This window comes from Dryas octopetala, chromosome 5 (genome assembly GCF_963921425.1).
Source record: "Dryas octopetala chromosome 5, drDryOcto1.1, whole genome shotgun sequence".
In the NCBI taxonomy this organism is placed as follows: Eukaryota; Viridiplantae; Streptophyta; class Magnoliopsida; order Rosales; family Rosaceae; genus Dryas; species Dryas octopetala.
In genome coordinates this window covers 5,633,419-5,656,082 of record NC_141370.1, presented here as the reverse complement: position 1 = coordinate 5,656,082, position 22,664 = coordinate 5,633,419, and the positions used below count along the sequence as shown (strand labels likewise).

The window sequence follows — 22,664 nt, the reverse complement described above, 5'->3', positions numbered from 1 at the left end:
CATATTATTGGCTGGGTGTGCTAGAAAACTTATTTTTAAATTTTTGTACTGCTCATCAAGTGAAACCTGGGTTTCTCTTGTTTTTTTTTTTTTTTTGTTATAAACCAATTGCTAATTATGCTAAGACCACTAATTATTTCCACTACTAATTATATCAGAGTTTGATTTTGATTTTCTCCATGACCCTTAATTCACTCCCTTCTCTTTGTTCTTTAATTTATTTTTGCCCTGAATTGTGGACGATTTTAGGATTATTCCTTGTTTTGCCTTATTAATAGCAAACATTCATTATTTATTTGGCTAGGTGCAATGGACAAGGATTGGCTAACATTTGATAGGTTATATTACTTAACTTAGTAAGGAGTTGTTTAGATGTTATATGTTATATTTGGTTTAAGTGATTAAGATTTTTTTTCTTATCTGAAATATAGACGATCAAAAGAATATAGAGACGGTGCAAAAAATTATAAAAGCAGCTACATAACGTAGAGGTAATCAAAACAAGATAGTTTGTCCTTGTATAGTTTGTCAAAGTCAATGTTTTCAACTACCTGACCAAGTGCATACACACTTGGTCATGAAGGGAATGGAAGATACATATACTACTTGGGTGTGGCATGGAGAAGAACTTGTTGTTGAAGAATATAATGACATTAGAATGTCAGAAGCATATCCAATGTATAGAGATGTCTTCATTGAAGATGATGGTATTGCAGACTCCTCATCACAAATAAGAGATGAGGATTTCATGGACAAGGTGGAAGATGCTGAATCTCCATTATATAAAGGGTGTACAAATTAAGTACACGAAATTGTCTACTACTATTATTTTATACAAGCTAAAAGCTATGCATTGTGTAACATATACGTTCTTTGATGACATTCTTCAAACCTTGATTGATATGTTTTGCAAGGTAATACACTCCCAGATTCGATGTACTCGGCAAAAAAGTTACTTAAGATGTTTAATCTAAGGTTTGAGAAAATAAATGCATGCATAAATAATTGCTGTTTGTTTAGAAAAGACTTAGACAAGCATGAGACATGTCCCAAGTGTGTTTCTTCACGATGGAAGGTGAATGAACGCACTAATCGTATCCATAAAGGAGTTCCAGCAAAGGTGTTGTGTTATTTTCCGATAATACCTAGATTGAAGAGGATGTTTAAGTTGCCTGAAATGGCAAAAGACTTGACATGACATTATACCCATAAAAGTCAAGATGGAAAGATGTGACATCCAGTAGATTCATCAACATGGGAGATCATAGATAATAAATGGCCAGATTTTGCATCAGATGCGCAAAACCTTAGACTTGGTCAGGCCTAAGATGGATTTAATCATTTTAGCAACCTCAGCTCTAGATATAATTGTTGGCCAGTTATATTAGTTACATATAATCTTTCTCCCTGGTCAACCATGTCTAAGGAAAATTTAATGTTGTCATTACTAATCCTTAGGCCAAAACAGCTAGGGAATGATATTGATGTATACTTCCAGCCACTTATAGAGGATTTATGTGTCTTGTGGAATGATGGTGTGAATATGTTTGATGCTTTTACTAGTTTTAGTTTCAATTTGAGGGCTTTTTTGATGTGGACCATCAATGATTTTCCGACTTATGGCAACTTGGCTGGATGTTGTACAAAGGGAAAATTTGCTTGTCTTGCATGTAGCTTGGAGATCGACATGTTCTTTGAGATTACCCTATAGTAAGAAGAATGTGTATATGGGCCATAGACAGTTTCTTCCACCTGGTCATGAATTTTGCAAAAAAAAGTCTTGATTTGATGAGAAAGAAGATAATAGAGAGAGAGAGAGAGACCAAGGATATTAACAGGTGTAGAAGTGCAACACGCATGCACAAAAGTTGGAAATGATTGGGAAAAGATGTCTAAAAAGAGAAAGAAGAAAGACTCCAGACAAGTATGGAAAAAAAAAATCAATATTCTTTAACTTGCCATATTGGGAGGTAAGACATGCATTTCAAAACTGCCTTTTCATAGTCAATCATAATTTTCTTAAAAATGGTTAATATTTTTCAAGTACTTAATGTCTTTTTTCTGTTTAATTTTAGAAATTAGGTTTGCGACATAATATGGACGTGATGCATATTGAGAATAATATTTATGAAAGTATTATAGGAACATTGTTAGATATGACTGGTAAGACAAAGGATAGCCTAAATTCTCGAAAAGATTTGCAAGCTTTGGGCATTCGGCATGATTTGCACATACAAGAATAAGGAAATAAGCTTTACCTACCTGCAGCTCCGCACAGTTTATTAAAGGCTGAGAAACAAATTTTATGTAGAAGGTTGTTTAATCTAAGGTTGCCAGATGGTTACTACTCAAACATTAGTAATTGTGTAGTACTAAGTGAATGCAAATTAGTTGGACTTAAGACTACCATGTTCTAATTCAGCAGTTGTTGTAAATAGCAATAAGAGGTCTCTTATCTAAGGGTCAATGAAATGCAATATTTCGATTGTGCGCATTTGTTAATAAACTTTGTCAAAGAGTAATTGACAAAAGTATGCTAGAAACATAGGAGGATGAAGTTGTGGAGAATATATGCATGTTTGAAAGATTTTTTCCACTTTCTTTCTTTGATATTATGGTTCATATTACGATTCATTTAGCATGGGAAGCTAGACTATGTGGACCAATTCAGTATCGTTGGATGTACCCGGCCTTTTGAGAGGTACATATATTAAATTTACATGATTTATATTTGCTATAATATGTGTTTTCTTTTAAGTTATTTCTTGTTTTAATGTTTTATTCTTTTTAATTTAGATACATGAAAGTATTAAAGGGATATGTTAGAAATTAGGCACGACCAGAAGGATGCATAGCAGAGTGTTACTTGACTGGAGAGTGCATGAGATTTTGTAATAAGTACATTAATGAGATATAAACGAAATGAGGATGAGACCAACTTAGCTGGTGTAGTAGCTGCCTTAGCTTCAGATGTCACACCCCGAACTCCGAACCCCGAACCCCGAACCCCGAACCCCAAGTATGCAACAGAGGCACCTACCTTGAATGTTCCAAGAGATTAATACCACTAAATCAAGTGTTAATCTCCAAAAATACTCAAGGCGAGTTAAGTCTTTTGGGTTTAGTATAGGTTGAATAAGAGATAATAAATAGCGGAAAACATGTGAAGTAAAAATAAAACTTTTTTATAAAACAAACCCTCAAGGTTACGGTAGTTCATTGTAACCTTAAAGAATTAAATAAATTCAAAATATATATGGCAAACATAAAATAAAGGTTTCAAAACTACGCAAATGTATAATCAAAGTAAATAACTCAAAACCATCTCCAATCGATGGAGGAAAAATGAACAAAATATATTCGACACGAAATATCAATTAAATAACAACACCAATTGAATCTAGGAAGTTGACAAGTCTCAAGATGCTGCTCTGCTCGACCCTCGTCCAAGTCTGTCTCTTTATCATGCTCGTACCTATAAAAACATCCAATAAACAACGAACACAAAAACAATGTAGAAGATAAGAATATCATACGCTTATAGCTTCTCTCAAGGGATTCTGCTAGATTTGAAAACAACAAAACTTTTCACAGTGAAAAACATAGTGTAAATCCTTTTCCGTCGGATTCTTAAATCATCCAAAACAAGTTCTTCAAAACTTTTCCTTTGAAATCCTTTCAAAAAATTTATAATTCGGTTGTACAGCAATATGATAAACATGCATAAAACCCATAAATAACAATAACTTAGATGGTCGATACACATTAGGTACAACTATGATGTTAGCTGCAAAAGACAGCTACCAAAGCGAAAGCGCCCTGATAAATAGAGATAGAAACTCGCAATTGAGAAATCGTATCATCTGCCACTAGATCAGCAAAGTCACCGACGAGGCTACCATTACTCTCAAACCAAACACAATAATAGCATGTTATAATAATTTAAAAACACAAACATACACAAAGTCCATAGTCAGGAATGTATGATAAATCTCTCTACCTGTAATCCAATGTTTTTCACGTACTCTCTTACATAGTCTATGCATCCTCATCTGTTTTGAATCCATCGCCTTCTTGTCACGTCACAAAGAAATCATTCGGTAACTGGTGTTCCTAGTGTCGACAATACGACAACTTAGTCAAAAGTTAAGTTCAATGCAATCTCGTTATGACCCATCTTTTTAGGTCACACGTTCCTAAATACTCTAGTCCTAAGTGGGCTAAACTCTACTCTTTAGAGTTTCTAAGTTTCAAGTTTTATCTTAAAGTCAAACCACTTGACTAATTGCTTTAGTTCAAAACAATTTCACAAATTAATTCAAATTAGAATAAATCAAATCAAAGTACTATATCCAAGTATTTAATTAATTAGTATTTCTCCAAAATATTCCACTAATTAATCAAACTTGAATAATAGCTTAAATCCAATTTAATCTCTGCAATAGGACTTGTTAAACCTAGCATGTTAATAACCTTTAAATTAAATCTTCAAATTAAGGTTACAACTAATCATGCTTAATTAACCAAATAAATTAAGCAATTAAATCTCCAAGATAAACCTAGGCATGCTTAATTAATAAATAAATTATACTTAATTAATCTAAGCATGTAACTTAATATTAAAGCATAAGAAAAATAAATAAAGCAAAAATAATAAAATACTTACACGATTATAGACCTCCAAAGCTCAACTCCACTCCTAGGAACTCCTCCTCCTTGGCAAGGTCTCCAAAGAAAACTTTTTAAATTATTAGAATTTTCTTTCATTTTGGTATGTCTCTTCTTAGAGAGACTCCCAAAGAACAAATTAGTGAATAACTCTAACTTCACTTATTGGTGCAAGTAAAAATGAGGTACAAAGGTCTTGATTTATAGGCATAAGGGGGTGTGAAGAAGTTATAAGTTTCCAATGTGGGACAAATTTCACTAAAAATGCACAAACAAGGATTAAAACACGAACCGGGTCCAGTGGGTAAACGGGTCAGAAAAATGGATATTTTGTGAGAGGAAATGGATAGTCCGGCGGGTCAAATCGGGTCGAGGCATGGGTCAACGCAACTCATCCGAATCTGATCGAATTTTCACTTAAAATGGACGTTTCAGATTAACTCACTTAAATGAATTTGAGCGGTCAGGATTAGAACAAGGCTTTCCATGCGTGTGGTGCAGCGCACCATTGCTTCCGTGCACTTGCTTCGTCAGTGCCTCTAGGCCAATAAGCGCGTGTAACGTTGCTGTTTGTCAACCTTGTCAGCAAGATTTTCCTTTTCATTTCATTTCCTATTTTTTCTAATTTCTCAAACTTCGAAAATTCATCAAAAATAGCTTGGGACTCCAAATAATTCCTCGAAAAATCCTACGGACTAGTATTGATGAGTGCTAATTTCCTATAGTCTCAAAATTATTAAATCACTTCCAGAAAAATTATGAAAAATCCCCCTCTTATAATTTAATTCCAAAAAATGAAAATAAATAAAATAATCACCAAACTCTTAAATTTCCTTTCTCTAAAATTCACTTCTAAGTAACTAAATTCTAGAACCACAATCAAAGGTCTTGGTTAGTTAAAAAAAAGTTAAGGAAAATTTCAATTCCTTTAAACAAACCTTAAGAACAAGGTTAAAAAGTTAAAATAACAAAATTAACGTAAGCCGAAAATTCAGGGTGTTACATCAGACATGTTACAGATTGATCATATCTATAAATTGTTTAAGTAGTGAGCTTGAGAGTTTAAAAATGAATTTATGAAATAGAAATATAAACCCCTTGCTTTAAAATTCAGTGAATGAAGCAACAAAATAAAAGGGAATTAATTAAACATTTCTTAAATGGAAAACTAGTTATAAAATTAAAATACCAAAACAAGTAATGAGTAATGAGTCATTCTATTCCTTAGAACATCAATCAACAGATTTCTTAATCAAAGGACAAAATAAAGGTAAAATAAGCTAGAAAAGGGGTTGTTACACACTCATCTATGCTAGGATCCCCTTCACTCGAGTAATGAGATGGTGGTGGTGTTGAAATTTCTACACTTTGAGACCTATCTCTCTTGTTGATCCTTCCTCCTTCAAAACTTGTAAGATCCACCAAGCTAACCATCTTAAATTCTAAGGTTTCTTGCACTTAATAAACTTTGTAAGGGTGAGCATCACCAAAACAGCTTATCACACACTCAACTAGTCCAAATTATTTTCCAAACATTTCAAAGTAGTTTAGATAAGAAAGTAAGACTTTAATTAAACATTTTTGTCAAACTGGCCAAATTTGTAAACATAACATTTCTAAGACATCCAAACAATATCAACATGTTCAAAACAAAGTAAACTATGTGAAACTTATAACAAGATTGCACATTAACTTCGTTTGAGGTCCTTAGCACAAGACAATGATATAAAACAATCAAGGAGATCATTCCTTGGTCTCAGGTTGTAATAGCAATTTGCATATTTTCAACGAGTATCACAATTAACCATAAATTAATTCATGAAATGTAAATGCATGTTTTAAAAATAAAGTACAATGCAATGCATACCTTTTCTCTAAGACAAACTCAACCTGTCAAAATTCAAATACAGTGGACTTGTCCCTAGTTTGTAATTTTCATTACTCCTATCTTCATATCCTACTAATAATTAAGTAGGTCTAGATAGTGAGATGTCTTTTATTGAAAGTAGATAATCCTATTTTTTTTTTCCCCTCTAGCATATTCTTAAAACACATAACCAACTCTAGATAAAACCTGTATGCAGACTTTCAGGGGATTGAACATAAGGATAAAATTTCATTTTACCCTCTCATCTCTAATTATGAAGTCCAAACACTCAAAACACATTAGAGTATACATTTTTTATTCAATATCTATGAATGTTAATGTAATGCAATGGCAGATCGATCCCTTGGCAAGGAAATCTGCCCCAAATGAACCAATTCAATATAATGCATATGTATTTAACCATAGACAGTTTCAAATATGTAATTTCAAGTTTATTTCACAGTTCACATATACATACTATAGTAGAAGTGTTTAATAAAATGTAAGCAATAAATTGACTTATTAAACTGAAATCAACCTTAATCTGAAACCAAACATATTACCTAATTACCAACTTATGCAACATAACTTTTGATTTTAAGCCTTGCTAGTTTCACAAGCCTAAAATCATGCATCATTAAAAAGTGATGGTACCAGTTCAGGTTTCCCTTAGAGTTGTTCCCAATTATGCAGCTCCTACTGTCTCATTCTAAGTGTGAGTTCATTTTAGTTTCAATTTAAATCTAAATCAGTGAGTTTTATTTCTTAAAGCAAGTTGAAGTCATTAATATAGCCTCTCATATTGATTTACTTAAAACACTAAAGCCTGCTATCCAAACCAATAATTCATACAAACCAAGGCAGTTGAGACTAACTTTTATTGAACAATTGATTCTCCCAAGCATGGTAAAGTAAGTTTAAGTCATCAACATGCTTTCACATGTTTGATTTTTCTTAAACAAAGTAGGCAGCCATTACTAAGTGTTTACAGAAAATCTACCTAAGGCTAGAGTTATGCAATTTCTTATAGATACTTATCATGACATATTATTGCTGCAAGGAATGCATGAAATAAATCAAATTATCCACACTTAATTCGATAACAAGTATGCAGCATCAAAAACCAAGCACATGCATATATATAAATACATATACATATAGATATAATCAAAACATAAAGTTTAGGTGGACTAGCTCCCCTACCTCAATTGTAATCCTTGCCCTTACTACAACTCCAAGTAGGTTGTTTCCCTATTTTAAAAGATAACAAAATCAGAAAGGGCATCCTATAAACAAAATTAGGGTTTTCTAGGTTTTAATGTTTTATTGGACAAGCTAAGTTGCATCCGAGGTTTCAAAATAAAAAAACAATTAAAGTCTAACCCTTCACAAGTTCTAAATTATGTATTGAAGCATGATTGAAAGCTTAAAGGCATCAACAAAACCATAACAAAGAAATGGATATGCTACATAAACCAAAATCAAGGTTTTATTTTGAAAAACAAGGGGTTTGACAACCCAAATTTCAATCCAGGGGTAATTGGACTCCCTCTTGTTCCTAGAACATTCCCAGTGGTGATTTTTGACTTGCTCAAACCAAGAGTTTAGGCCAAAAGGTCCTAAAATGGAAAATGACAGTTTGACACTTCATTGAAATCTTAAAAATGTCAAAAGAGTAGCACCTACTCCATGAATTTTATAAAATAGTACAAAAATTATTTGAACAAGATTTTTCATAAGAAACTAGTAGACATGCTAACACTCATGTAAAATGTTTTTTTTAAAGCATTTGGAGTTGTGAAAATGAGGTTTTCAAAGTGCTAAATCTCACACTAGAAACCAATTTTCTGCATAATCACTGTTCATTTGGTCAAAATTCTCATTTTTGTGTGTATACTGAACCAAATTGAGTGAGACCAATTGAAAAAGGTTTGAAATCACATTTAAAAGCTACTGTAAAAATTTCAAAATCAAAATTTCAAGTGTATCAAAATTCGTGCATAAAAATTTAATGCTTTCTTTTGTGAAAACATGCATAAAATGCATAAACTTGTAAAATTCACTATAAATTCATAACAAATTTCATTTGAGTGATTATTGATTCTAAATTCTAAAAAAAGGTTAAAATGTCTAGTTTCTCACATTAAAACAATTTTGTCAAATTCCAAAAGAATTAAGGCAAACATTGAAAACATGGCAGTAAGGTCAAAAAGTTTAAAAATAGAGAAAAATTTACAAATATGACACATACTTTGATGGTTCTTTCATTTCAGGACATTAATTTTGATTCGTGTTAATGAAGGACACAGTTTTATTTTGTGTCAATTAAGGACCATATTTTTTTCAATTTTTATCTCAACTTTGGCCCGACATTAGACTTATCAAAACTCCACCAAATTTAGCAAACTTATACTTGGTTTAAAGCTATGCATCTCCTCTTTACAACCATATAAAGATCACTCAAATCGGACATCTACAACTTCAGATAATTGGCCCAAAAGTAGGGTACCCGAAATTGTCATATCGGACTTCTGAGAAAAAATTTGAAAAATCGGATAATTTCGGGTATCTTACTTTGGGGCCGATTATCTAAAATTGTAAAGATCCGATTTGAGTGATCTTTATATGGTTGTAAAGAGGAAATGCATATCTTTAAACCAAGTATAAGTTTGCTAAATTTGGTAGAGTTTTGATAGGTCCGACGTCGGGCCAAAGTTGAGATAAAAATTGAAAAAAAATATGGTACTTAATTGACACAAAATGAAAGTATGTGTCATTCATTAACACAAAGCAAAATTAATGTCCTGAAATGAAACAACCATCAAAGTATGTGTCATGTTTGTAAAATTTTCCCTTAAAAATAACCAAACAAGGGTTGTGAAACATGAAACCTATTGATTTTCGAAATGCAACTTATCTCAATCATCCTACCATCATTTTAATCCTAAGAACTGATATTGAAGAACTTAAAAGACTGGTTTGGAGGTTTCCTTATTAGGAATCCCTTCGAAGGTAGTTTAGGCTGCACTTCTCCTTCTCCTTACTTTCTTGAATTCCTTTTCTTTCCTCTTTATCTCTTTTTTTTTTTTTTTTTTCTCTCTTTCTCTTTTTCTCGTTGGACCCTGAATTGAATGTGGGAATGGTTGTCTGAATGAAGGCTTTGTTTAATAGGGAAGGATATGGTTGTTAGAGGGAAATTGAAAAGTCACTTCTTCATATTCAGTTTTTGCGTGAACAAGGAGTCTTGGGGATGGCTTGTAAGGGCTTTTGGTTTCCTAAGAGGGCTCTAAGTGGCTGGCAAGTCCCTTAAGGCCTAGCTTAATGAGTATTTAGCCTAATGGATTAGGTTTATTCAGAAAATAAAACGGAGCACCTAACAACGTATCTTCACAGACCAAGAACTACGCGATCGCCCCTTTCATTCTGGGTTGATGGAGGGATCGTACCATTTCGAGCCTTTTTTTCATGCTTTTCCCGGAGGTCTGGAGAAAGCTGCAATCAATAGGATTTTCCGCTCATTAGCCAATCCAAGTCCATTACTTTCTTTCCTTGCTTAAATTCACTTTAAACAAAAATCATCATTTATTTTCTTATCTCTTTTTCTTTCCTTAACTCGAGAGCACATTCAACCTCCAATTTTGGTCATAATCAACATCTCATGCTATGGCTATTTTCTTTATCTCTCACTCAAGTAACTTGAGGTTTTAGCCTTAGTTGTGTAGGCCGGTCAATGCTAGGGTTTCTAAGGTCAACTTGTTGGTTCTTTGGTATTCCTTTGGTCAACTCTTGATATTCTAAACCTAATTCAAGTATAAAATTACACATGTGCATAGGTCTAAATGCACATGTGATCCGAGAAAAACAAATAAAACATTTAAGCAACTTATGTGTTTCCACAAGAAAAGTTGTGCATGTATAACCATTTAACAAATTATGGAAATAAAAATGAGCATAAGCATATAATTTGAATCATTACAAGTGTATAAAAGAAAGTAACTTTCCATTGATCTAAACATGTGAATCAAATCCATAACAAGTTGAAAAAAGTGAACATTAGTTCTAAACTAAGTGATTAATTTGGTAACACCACCTTAACCAAAATCAATAAGATTTAGGGTGTTACACCAGCAAGGTCACCGACCTCTGCAACAGACCAGACTGAGAGGGATAGAAGAGAGAGAGAGAGAGAAAAAGAGGGAAGCTAGAAGAGTGCGAAGGGAGAGAAAGAGAGAGGGGAATGGGCAGGTTGAACCTCCAGCCACCTTGCCGACGGCGGGAGTGGCTAAGGGTGGGGTGTTCTATTTTTTTTTTTCCTATTATCCTTTATTGTCTTTTCATATTAGATCAAATTTGTAACTTCAAAAATTCAAAGGGAGGGGTGTGTATTGTGTAGTAAGAGGAAGTGAGGTGTGTATATAACAACACTCTTTAAAAAATTTAATAAAATGTGTAAAAATAAGATAAATAGGAAAATTGGGCATGGAGTGAGAATATAAACATTCAATATAAATTCACATAATTAATTAAAGGCTCAACCGCTCAAACAATGACGAACAGGTGATGCTTATAAGACCAGCCGGTACGTCGCTTGGGTGGGCAGCAGTTAAGCAATGAGGCAATGACACGTTGACAATGACCCCCAATTCACCACCTAAAACCCAGGCCGGCCGAGTCGACTCATCAAAATATCCTAATCAACTCACCTGGTCAGAACAAATTAAAAGAAGGAAGACAAAAAAAAAAAAAAAAAAAATCCTCTACGCTTTCGGATTGAGTTGTCCTCGCCTAGTCGGCTTTCATCCCATCAAAACCCCCAATTCCCCAACCCCTTGTTCCTCTCTTTGGCTCTTCACTTTTCTCTCTCTAGAGAGCACAAAAGGAGGAGATGGCGCACGCAGTGTTCCAAACAGCTCAAATCATGCCGATAAACACTCAGCTGCCGACGAAGCCGAAGCTGATGGGTCCACCGGGCCAGCCGGTTGCTCAGTTGGTAGCTAGTAAGCTACGGAGAGGTCTGGCTGTGAGGGCGTGCTGTGCGCCTCCGTCGACTTCGGATGCGGTGGATGGAGAGTCCATGTCTATGTTGGAGCGCTGCTTCGTGGCTCCATCGGCGACTGCTGGTTTTGGTCCGGTTATGAAGGGAAAGTTTGGTGCGTTGGGTGCGGTTACTCTTGAGAAGGGTAAGCTCGATATGTCTCAGAAGCAAACCAAGTCTAGCCCCGAGGTCAGTCCCCTCAAAAAAATGAAAATTTTAATTACTTCTCTATTTTGTTTATTTTGTTTTTCTCTCAAGTTATTTGAGGTGTTTGGTTGGTGAGAAAATGTGGGAAATGCCAAAGGAAGCGAGAGGGTCTAGCCTCTGGGCTGAGTTGAGCTTTTCTTCAGTTTAATTTCTAATTTATTCTTTTTAGAGAAACAAAATTTCATAGAATGCTTGACTTAGGTGCTGGTGACTGGCATAATGTAGAGATAATAAACAAGATAAGAATTTTAGGGGAATGAAAAAATTAAAGCCAGAATAAGTGTACTCTTTTCTGAAGGATGAGACATAAGTAAAAAATGAAATGTCTGTTAGCATTATCATTCTTGTGAATGAAAATCATATTAGGTTTCATTTTATATTAATTGTGAAAGTAGAAATTTATTAAAATTTTTTACTTTAAAGAAGGTACAGAGTATGCATAGAAAACCCAATCATGATCGTTTCTCTACAAAAATCAACGATTTTCCAATTCTTGTGAATATGTGATTTATTTGGTTTTGATAAAAGAACTAGGCCAGTAGGCGGTACGCCCTGTTTGAATTTCTTATGGTAATGAAATTCCCAACTAGAAATATTTTTGAATTTTGATAGGACAACAAGATTGACTGTATGCTGAAATTGGCATTTCAAATTATGCTGACTTATTTGAAGGGAGTTGAGTGTGTAGATGTGATTAGAATAGAGAAAGAACAGAGGAGAAAAGAAACTGTCATTGCCAAAATTAAGGTTTAGTTCTTTAAGTAGCTTAATTTAAGGCTTATTGTTTGGTTAGCTTAATTCAAGGCTAATCTTCTGAGAAGATTTATTTTTTTATGAACAAATGTTATTAATCATTTCAAGGAATAGTACAATAGCAGTAGACAAGGCATTTGCTGTTGAATGAAGAATAACAACCCAAGGAAATTAAGAGCTAGGCTAAGGAACATTATTTTTTTTTCATAGATAGGTATGGATTTATTTGATTTACCTAACACAAATTTATTGAATATTTTTTATGTACCTAACATAAACTTATTGAATATTTTTTTATTTTTTTATAGACCTAATACATACTTATCAGTCAATCTAACAAATGACACTAATATCAACTCTCAAGGTAGGACTAGTTTCTTACCAAAGTAGGAAGTGCAATATTCAAATCTTTTTTTTGACTATCAACAACTAGCATCCATGAGATTTGAACTCAGGACATCCTCCCACAAATGGGAGACTGGGTGCCACCATTTGACCAAATGGTCATTGGCAAACAAATTGCAAATCCTATCAAAATCGAGCTGAAGTGGGTCACAATCGACAAGTTTTGGCCAAAACAAGTTTCGTGAAGGAAATATCAAGAAGAATCTGGTAGGGAGGATGTCATTTTGACTTAAACTAGTTTGGGTGGAATAGGGATGACTGGCCAGACGTTTTCGGGTTGTAAGAAACTCGGTTGAAATTAGAGCAAATCAGACCTAACTTGGTATGAGCTGGTTGAGAAACGTTTGAACCAAATTGAGTTGGATTTGAATAAGGTTGCAAATCTTCAACTTGTTGGAGCTTTAACTGGTGTTTGTACATCGCAGGAGAAGGCAGACGACATTGCTGGAAAAGTTGTCCAAAAAATTGGCAGTGTGTTGGGTGTCTCAGTGGAGATAATGACTGGTGTGTGTGGGCGTTGCTCTTATGGATCTTGGATATTATAACTAGGTTGGGTTGTCTAGAAAAACTTGGTTTGGTGGTAATGTGGAACCAATGTTTCTTTTTGTGTTCCTGATGTTCTGTCTATTGTAGTTTTTGTGGACTGCTCTTCCACTTTGTTTGTACTTCTCAAATTTGTATGAATATATTCATCATCTTTCCTATAAAAAAAAATGTGCATTGTGCGGCATGTAAAATGCGCAGGTAAGCTAGTGCTACATTGATAGATAGATAGATAGGAGAAGTGACATTAAGAAAGAAAGCTTAGGGAGAAAGAAGTAGAAAGAGAAGAGGAGAGGAGAGGAGACAAAATATTTACTATTTTACATGTTTACAATTATAAAAATTCAATACCCGATGGGCGTACGTCTCACCTTTGAAAGCACGGGTACACATAAACAGTGAATAAAAAGAGAGGAGAAATTGGAAACATAGGCAAGTATGCCTTAAACAAAGCGTTCAATTTTTTATTGAACTCTACTAATCCATAGGTTTACAAGGGTTTATATAGATTCCCTTTCCTTTTCCTAATAGATATAGGATTTTTCTGACTCTAATAGTCTTAGTGATTAATTCTATGACTTGTATTAATCATACATAGACCAAATTCCTGCTTGTCCCCTCATTGGTGCTCTTTGTGCTTTAGAGATGCAAAGAGTTTTAATCGTATATTTCTGCATTGTCCTTTTACCTCTCATATTTTGGGGAGGTAGTTTCATGTGTTTGGTGTTGTGGGTGCATTGCCTAGACTGGTAATCCATGTTGGAGCACTTTGTGTTGTTGTGCACGTTTGGTGATTTTTTGGAGTGTTAGGTTTGGTGACATTTTGGAGTGTTTAGACTTACAGAAGCAATAAGTTTTTTGAAGATAAGAGAGGTGGATTCCCTGTCAGGGGGGAGGTGCGGATTTTCCTTGTCCTGTTGGGCTTCAAGGGTTTCTATTGCTTGTTTTCTGTTGTCTCTTTTTAGGACGGACATCTTGTGCGTTTTCAATGTACCTTTTTCCTTAATTAAGTTATGTTTCATACTACAAAGTAATCAAATTAAAGAATATAAACCAACAAGGGTTTGGTGGAATGGTCCGGTCCATGGTTTGCTACCATGTGGTGTCTGGGTTCAAATCTTTGTGAAGGTACCTACCTAGCTATTTGCTAGAATTTCCTGCCTTCTAAAGATTGTAGGGTTCGGTAGGAGGCCCACTTTTGAGCCCAGGTCTGTGAAGCGGATTTGGGGGTTTTCTTGGTATCCAGAAAAGAAAAAAAGCTTACAGAATATAAAAACAAAATATCCTAATTAGACTCAACACAACTAAGAGAAGACGGAAGGCCCATCTCCCCCACAGTAGCGAACTCATTCCCACATTCGTTAGCCGCAAGCTAGAAGTGACTTCCTGGTTGGTCACTTACTTTTGAAGGTATCTCTGTAGGTTTCCAAAAATGGAAATCGCCTTTCTAACCATTCCAATTGCTACTGCATCGGATAGTTGTCAATGTACTCCACTCTGGTTATGGTTTCTGCTTTCATTAAGAAATTCTGACCATATATAAATTGACATGTTTTGTTTCCTTCCATTTACTCTGTTTAGTATTTAGTGAAAATGCTAATAATTTGAAATTGCAGCTTTCACATGGTGGAGCTGGTGGAAATAGTGGAAAGAATTTAAATCATGGTGGTGGTGATGGAGGTGATGATGATGGCGATGATGATGATTATTTTGATGACTTCGATGAGGGCGATGAGGGAGATGAGGGTGGCCTGTTTAGAAGACGGAAGTTTTTTGAAGAGGTTGGTAATATTGCACATAAACACTATTTCTTATCTTTGAAAGAGTTTTTTTCCTTTGCTGATGTTAATTTGAAATTTATGGATGTACTGATGATTTATGATATTTTCTCCAGCTGTTTGATCGAAAATTTGTAGATGCAGTATTGAATGAGTGGCAGAGGACAATGATGGACTTACCCGCCGGGTTCCGGCAAGCTTATGAAATGGTGCAGTATTTCTTATATCACCTGTTGGCTGAAAAATTTCAGTTAGATACTACTAATCAAAAAATGGAACACCTGTGGCTAGATACTAAATGAAATATTGCCTCCAGGGATTGGTCAGCTCTGCTCAAATGGTAAAATTTTTAGCAACCAATGCCAGGCCAACCACTACTAGGTTTATTTCTCGAGCACTTCCTGATGGAATATCGAGGGCATTCATTGGCAGGTGATTTTGATTATTTGGCCTAGATTTACCATTTTTAGAATGTCATCTCTTTGGATATCTCAATATAGTTTTATTCTTAAGTTACAAATTTGTCCTTTTGTCAATTATTTCCTTTTGCCGTCCTAAGCAATACTATCTTTAGCATCTTTCAGCGTGTTTCGATTTAAAATACATTTTGGCATGTAAGATTTCATACATAATACCAATAGAAAGATGTAATACAAATAGAAATATGTTTGGCATGTGTTTCCATACTGGAAAGGAAGCTGTTTTTTATGGTAGGAGTGGGAATAGAAATCTCTAGAAAACTTTATCTGCACGCATGAAGACATTTTCATGACACTGACACTGTGATCATAGAAATTTGCAGGCTATTAAAACTAAGATCCACATAAGTAGTGCTCTGTCTTCACATATTCTATACTTGTAGTAAATTGTATTCTTTGGGTGGTGTTTGAGTAAATAGCAAGAGAGAAATTCATTAATCATAATTCTAAAAGGGTTTTACTTACATTATTCATAACCCTAAATTCATTTTAAAAGAGTACAACCCTAATCACAATCACACCTATAAACAAGTAAAGGAAACCAAATATTCTTTTAATGGTATTTAATTATAGTGTACTTTTATTCTTTAACAATCCCCCTCAAGTTGGAGCATAAATGATACATACCCAGTTTGTTTCATTATTCCTAAATATAGTTAAGAACTTAGAAATATCAAAGAAACTACAAACACAAAACAAAAAACATAAAATAAATTGATTTTGTGCTTATGCTGTCTTAAATACTGTGTCATACCACTGTGGGTTTTGAATTTCTCTTTCACTTTCATTAAATGAAAATAAAGAAGTACATAGTACAGTGCAGTGGACAAGATATCCATTTTCCTAAAAGTTCCTAGATTGTTAGCTCTATGATATTATATAATCCAAACAAATAGAGAATAACTGTGTAGTAAAACAGCCCTAGTAAGACAAACAAGCTCTAGACCCTAGTAAAACAGAAACAGTCAAACCCTAACACACAGCAGCCTCCCAATTAGACATAATTGCAGAAAACAAGTAGTCTCTGAATGTTGGAGTGACTGATGCCCATATGAAGCCCAAAACCTGACTCTCTCCCACAAATAATCCACCTTGCCCCCCCTCCTCCCAAACATCATAAAAAATCCTTTTATTTATCTCCATCCAAATTACCCATAAAACACCCATCACTGGCGCACCTCCAAACATCATTCAGGTTTCTTCAAAAAGCAAATCCCAAGATAAAGGAATAGAGGAGGGAAACGAAAAAGATTGATTTACACACAAACCAGCAATCGAAGCATTAATTCACACAGACTTTCATAACTGCTATTATGTCTAATTGGGAGGCTCTCATGTATTACAGTTTAATTATTGCTGTTTCACAACTTTTGTACTCTGTTTGGCTTTGGTAATACACTAGAGCTTGCTTCCTAGGTTTTTGTACGATTGTTGACATCTTGTCCACTGTATTGCTCTATGTACTTCATTAATTTCAATTAATGAAACTCTTGTTCTCATCAAAAAAAGAGATTTTGATAATCTGTATAATACTATAATCTAGGAAAGATAAGAAAATTCTGTTTCTCCCATCCAACTCTCTTCCCAAACCTCACACTCTCCCTATTCCCCACCCGAGTCTTGAATTTCTCTGAATATGATCTTTAACATGTTTCAGTCTCTCAATACTCCCCCACAAATTGATAAGGGATCAATTTGTCACACATTTTGAACAACAACTTCTTGATTCTTTTATATTTTTCTTTCCTGTAAAGAACAGCTAGAATATTATTGTTTACTTCAATAACTTAGGCTTCGCGTGCCTACAAACCTGATAACATCATGTGCGTCCACACCATGAAGAGATCACTTGTCTTTCCAAAACGCTAAGGTCGACATCAAGTGCTTCACACAATGGGCCTCAAAACAAAAATACATATTTTAAATTTGTGGGGACAAATATCAATAAAAAACTCCTCCTGGTTGAATTGAATAAAATATAGCAACCAAACATGAGAAATCAACACTCAGCTATTAATTTGGGAGCACTCGAACAACACCTAGCAGGCTAGCAACCAAATATAACCAAGAGAGAAGTTTTGATAGGGATCTCATTGAACACTCCCAACCGAACTGAAACACCCACCAAGACCAAATTAGCAACAAGATCTGATCCCAACGGGAGAATGGTTTTACTGGTCTTCACACGATTGGAACAAAAATTGAAGAGACGCCAAAGAAGGTTAGTGAAGATGTCTGAACAAAATCTGACATATAACCAAAAAAGCCGATAAGCCATGTTTGCCTATCAATATTAGTGACATAGAAATCACCAACCAGATGACAGAGAAATGATTAACAAAGAAAACCCTTGGAGAACAGTATGACAACATATATATATATATATATATATATAATGTGATGAAGTTTGTTGGATCATCCAACAGAAGGAATACATTTTCTTTTCGATGACTAGGTTTCAGAATTGGTGCTTTGATTACTTGTCAAAGAAATAGGGAAAGAATGAGATACACTAACCATAACCCCAAAAGGTTTTAAATAGAGGACAATCCAACCACAACTGGAAAAACATATCTTAATTTAAAAAACCTAGATCACACACCTAAACAAGCTAGGAAACAGAATATTCTTGGACTTCTAATTACAAAATACTTCTATTCTCCAATAGGTGGATTATCTTCTTTATTTCTTCCTAAATATTTGAAATAAAAAAATGTGAGATCAGTTGTAAGTAATAATCTTTCATTTGTTAAAAAAAAAAAAATAGTTTGAGGTTATGATTAGGTGGGGTGAGGTCTAGGAGGTTCAGCTGATGCAACTTACTTTGCCAGGGATTGCCATTTCACCATGTACTTCTACTTTGAAAAAAATGATTACAAATTAATACACAGTATGATTCAAGTCAGATTGCAATCTGGTTCATAGTGGCATTCTTAATTTACGTTTTGTTCAGATAAAAAAAAAAGTTTTTTTCTGTGTTGCTTGTGTGAGGAAGGAGATATGTAAGTTCTCATAACAAGTGACTTCTCATCAGACGACATGGAATATAAAACAGATAATATTTACACAAAATAAGATATCTTAGTTTCATTGTTTTCTGGCTTGTTCTATGTTAATAGATGAGATGCTGGCCACATTATCTTTCTAAAGTTCTACTTTTTTTTTTCTTTGACCAAAAATTTTTTTTCTACTTTTAAATGGTTTAGTAGGTGTTTAAGAAGTTAAAAGCAGGTATCCATATCATAGTTATAACTATGGCTAATTGTGATTGGTGCACCCACTTAAAATTAAGATTCACTCTTATAATATTTCATTTCAATTGTCTTAGTACCGAGTAATCTCTCTACATGACATCATATCTACAGTTTAGTTGTATTACTTAATGAGAGGCATTTAATTAAGTGTCAAAGATGGGTGCCTCTATGGATAATTTTCTTATTGGAACTGTGAAGACATAAATTGACTGAATTTTATGATGTAATAAGTTAGATTGTTTTTTAGGCATTTATTGTAATCCAATAACAATGCAATATCTGTATGTCCTCCCTTTCATTAGTACTTTCGAAAAATGAGTGATCCTTTTTGCTGTCCATTGAATTCTCAAATAAACATAAATGGTTATTTCAATTCTTAAATTTGATGTGTAAGTTAATTTGCTGTGCAGAATGCTTGCAGATCCTGCTTTCTTATATAGGCTTCTTTTAGAGCAGGCTGCCACAATTGGTTGCTCAGTTTGGTGGGAGTTAAAGAACCGTAAGGACAGGTGTGTGTTAATGTTATGACAGAGGCATGAAATGTTTCTGAAGTCTTGTGAATATCAAACTGATAGATATTTGTTTACTCTGATAATAGGATAAAGCAAGAATGGGATTTGGCACTTATAAATGTGCTCACAGTAACAGCATGCAATGCTATTGTTGTTTGGTCACTTGCTCCTTGTCGTTCATATGGGAACACATTCAGGTTTGATTTGCAAAATACGTTGCAAAAGCTCCCCAACAATATATTTGAGAAGAGCTATCCATTGAGGGAATTTGACTTGCAAAAGAGAGTTCACTCTTTCTTCTACAAGGCTGCTGAGTTGTGTATGGTTGGACTAACTGCTGGAGCAGTGCAAGGTTCTTTAGCAAATTTTTTGTCACATAAAAAGGAGGGAAGGTAAGCAATTTATTGCCGACATGTTTTTGATATCTACTTTGTTTTCATATTGAACAAAATGGAGAAAAAGGAACATATCAAGTAATTTATCTTACTTTTCCACTGGAAGTACCACGAGTCCTATCATTTCTTGAACCCTTAGTCCCTTTCACAAAATTTTAACACTCAGTTATAGAAGTTTGTTAATAATAATAGGTTAGTTGAGTGGTTTTATATTTACCAAAAAATGTTTCATATTTTTTATAGTTATATTTGAACAGAATATCTTCAGCCAAAAAAAGAAATTAACCGCATGTCAATTCAAATTTTTTTTTTTTGAGTAAATGATGCTTTCTTTTTGGTGAAATTAAAAGGGTTCCACTAAAAAAAAAGGTTATTAGAAGAGAAAGTGCTTGAACCCCCTCCCCCCCTCCCTTTCCCTTAAAAAAAGTGTAGGAGGTTTTTAAATTATAATTAGTCCAACTAATTTAGTTCTTATGCAATTGTTAACTTATTTGACAGGTTATCTGTGACGGTCCCAAGTGTGAAAGCAAATGCACTTGGCTATGGTGCTTTCCTTGGACTTTATGCAAACCTGAGATATCAGCTGTTATGTGGGTTTGATAGAGCAGTGATGAACCATTTTGATGTTATTGGAGTGGGGCTGTTTTTTAGCACGGCATTGAGGTATGCTTTTCATTCTATTTGAAACTTGCATCCAAAGCTTACATTGTCCTAAATTGCTTTTTTGACATCTGCTTCTGGTAACCCATGCTTAGAGGGTTGTCCTTCCATACATTTAACATTCTTACATTTCTTTTGGTCTATCTGTTTTTTGAGTCTTGGAAAATGCTAGCTGCTTTCCTGTCTTCCTCTATCTATATCCCCATTCTTCTTGTGCCACACATATTGCACTTAAAACTAAGCATTTAATATTTTGAAAACATAAATCATATTTTCCCCATAATTGCCCTTTATAAATCTAACCATTTTAACTCCATAAAGAAATATGTTTCAGTTCTCTCATCTTTGTCTTCACTGGCGGAGCCACAATAGTCCTTCACCCCTCATGTTTATTTATTCAAAAAATTTCTAAAATATATGACATGTCTAAAATAGATTGTTTTATGGTTAGCAGAAATAAAAGTGTGGAAGGTAAGAGGGGAAAGTAACTAGCATTTGTCTTAAGTCTTTATATGTAAGTGTGTATCTCTCAGACTATGGTGAGAACTCATCCAGAGATATTTGGATTTTGGTAGTTCCCTTTGCATTGCAGAGATATATTTATCTGTCACCCTCACTCTCTCGGTCTTACTCTATTAGGTTTTGCTTTAAATGGTAAAATTGGCTCTACATGTGAACTATTATCAGAGTGGTTCTTTGACTCTTAACTGGGAATGTACACAGGATTTTGAATGTTCAATTAGGAGAGAGATCAAGGTTGGCTTGGCTTGGGGTGGAGGCTGATCCACTGGTTCAGTCTGATGATCTTTTGAAGGCTTACAGCAGGCCTTCTGAGAATGTTGACCAGTCGTCTTCAAAATGGTTTATATCGAAGAATGCGATTGTTTCTGGACTCGGGCTCCTTGGCATCAAAGAGGGAAATTCGGACTCTGTTTCCAACGGGGAATCTTCAGCTCCTAAGACACGTAGAAAAAGGATCATCCGGAAGAAGGTGACTGCAAGTTCAGCGTAGTTTAACTAATCACCATCAAAGTCCAATTTTTTTGCCTGAGGGAGAGATACAACTTGCTTGTCAAATATTTAAAAGAGCAACCAGGAGGAGGTTCTGTGCAGAAATATGTGGCATCTCCGGCAGAGGATTTGCTGAATGACAAATATAAGGAGAAGATTTCTAATTTTTGGCATTTTATAGTTTCTCATCTTCTGATAGTGTATTGTACTACTGTGTCGACCTTGAAATTTTAGTAAATCAGAAACTTTCAAATTTTTAGCTAAAATTATGTTTTCTTTGTTTTTTGGGTAATACAAAATTATGTTTCCAAGATTGAAAATTCTTGCGTGTTGTAATTTTAGCAGTTCCAGTTTGTCATACTATTCTAATTCAGCGATTCTTGATATCATGACCCATCATATAGTTGTGCTCAAATATCACCAACTTGTACTATTCTTTCCCTTTGGTGAAAATGTACATTCGTTGGAATAAAAGGATCAAGTACAGCAGAGATAGGGTGTCTTTCTTTTTTGGCCTTAGAGATGGAGGTAGATTCATGTGGATAGAAAAAAAAAAAAAAAAAAAAAAGGAAAAGACTATTAGCATCATCAAAGGATGGGGCAAATGATGGGTAAACTTTATTTGTAGTGCCATATTAGATTTTGAGACTCCTAGAGTAAATGCATGGTCAAATTTGATCAAGAGAAAATCAAAATTAGAGTAAATTAGGCTCACTTACTATTCAATAAATAATAAAAAAAAAATTTAACATCTTATTATTTCAGCAATTTCAATAACTTTTTATCAAACTAATAATATAATATTTATTCTAACAATTTGCTTTATTCATTGGAGTGAAACATTTGAAGTGGCAACCCAATTTTTTTTAATGTTAATAATTATAAACCCCCTAGCTAGAGAAAAAATCTCTCATAACCCCCACCAAAAATCTACCTCTCCCATAACTCCCAATTTTACACTTAATATTTTCCTAAACCCCCTGGTCAACTAATACCCAGCCAAGTTTGACTCCCCATCTTTTAATTTTCCAGTTTTACCCCTTTTATTTATTTATTATTTACATCTATGTACTCTTTCTCTCTCTCTCTCTCCCATC

General features: G+C 34.3%; 1 protein-coding gene across 1 annotated transcript; it reads left to right on the top strand.

Moving 5' to 3' along the window:
• The first annotated feature begins 11,326 nt into the window (after positions 1–11,326).
• On the top strand, positions 11,327–21,956 carry LOC147283749 (plant/protein, putative (DUF3411)). The gene is made up of 8 exons (XM_086245264.1): positions 11,327–11,759; positions 15,095–15,259; positions 15,373–15,465; positions 15,573–15,688; positions 19,400–19,498; positions 19,588–19,893; positions 20,395–20,559; positions 21,280–21,956. The coding sequence occupies exons 1-8, from the start codon at positions 11,421–11,423 to the stop codon at positions 21,566–21,568; spliced, it is 1,572 nt and encodes a 523-aa protein (XP_086101390.1). The 5' UTR covers positions 11,327–11,420; the 3' UTR covers positions 21,569–21,956.
• The last annotated feature ends 708 nt before the right edge of the window (positions 21,957–22,664 follow it).

Coding starts and splice junctions, on each gene's coding strand:
- LOC147283749 (XM_086245264.1), top strand. CDS start 11,421: ATGGCGCACGCAGTGTTCCAAACAGCTCAAATCATGCCGATAAACACT. Junction 15,260..15,372: donor GACGGAAGTTTTTTGAAGAG/GTTGGTAATATT, acceptor TATTTTCTCCAG/CTGTTTGATCGAAAATTTGT. Junction 15,466..15,572: donor TCCGGCAAGCTTATGAAATG/GTGCAGTATTTC, acceptor TATTGCCTCCAG/GGATTGGTCAGCTCTGCTCA.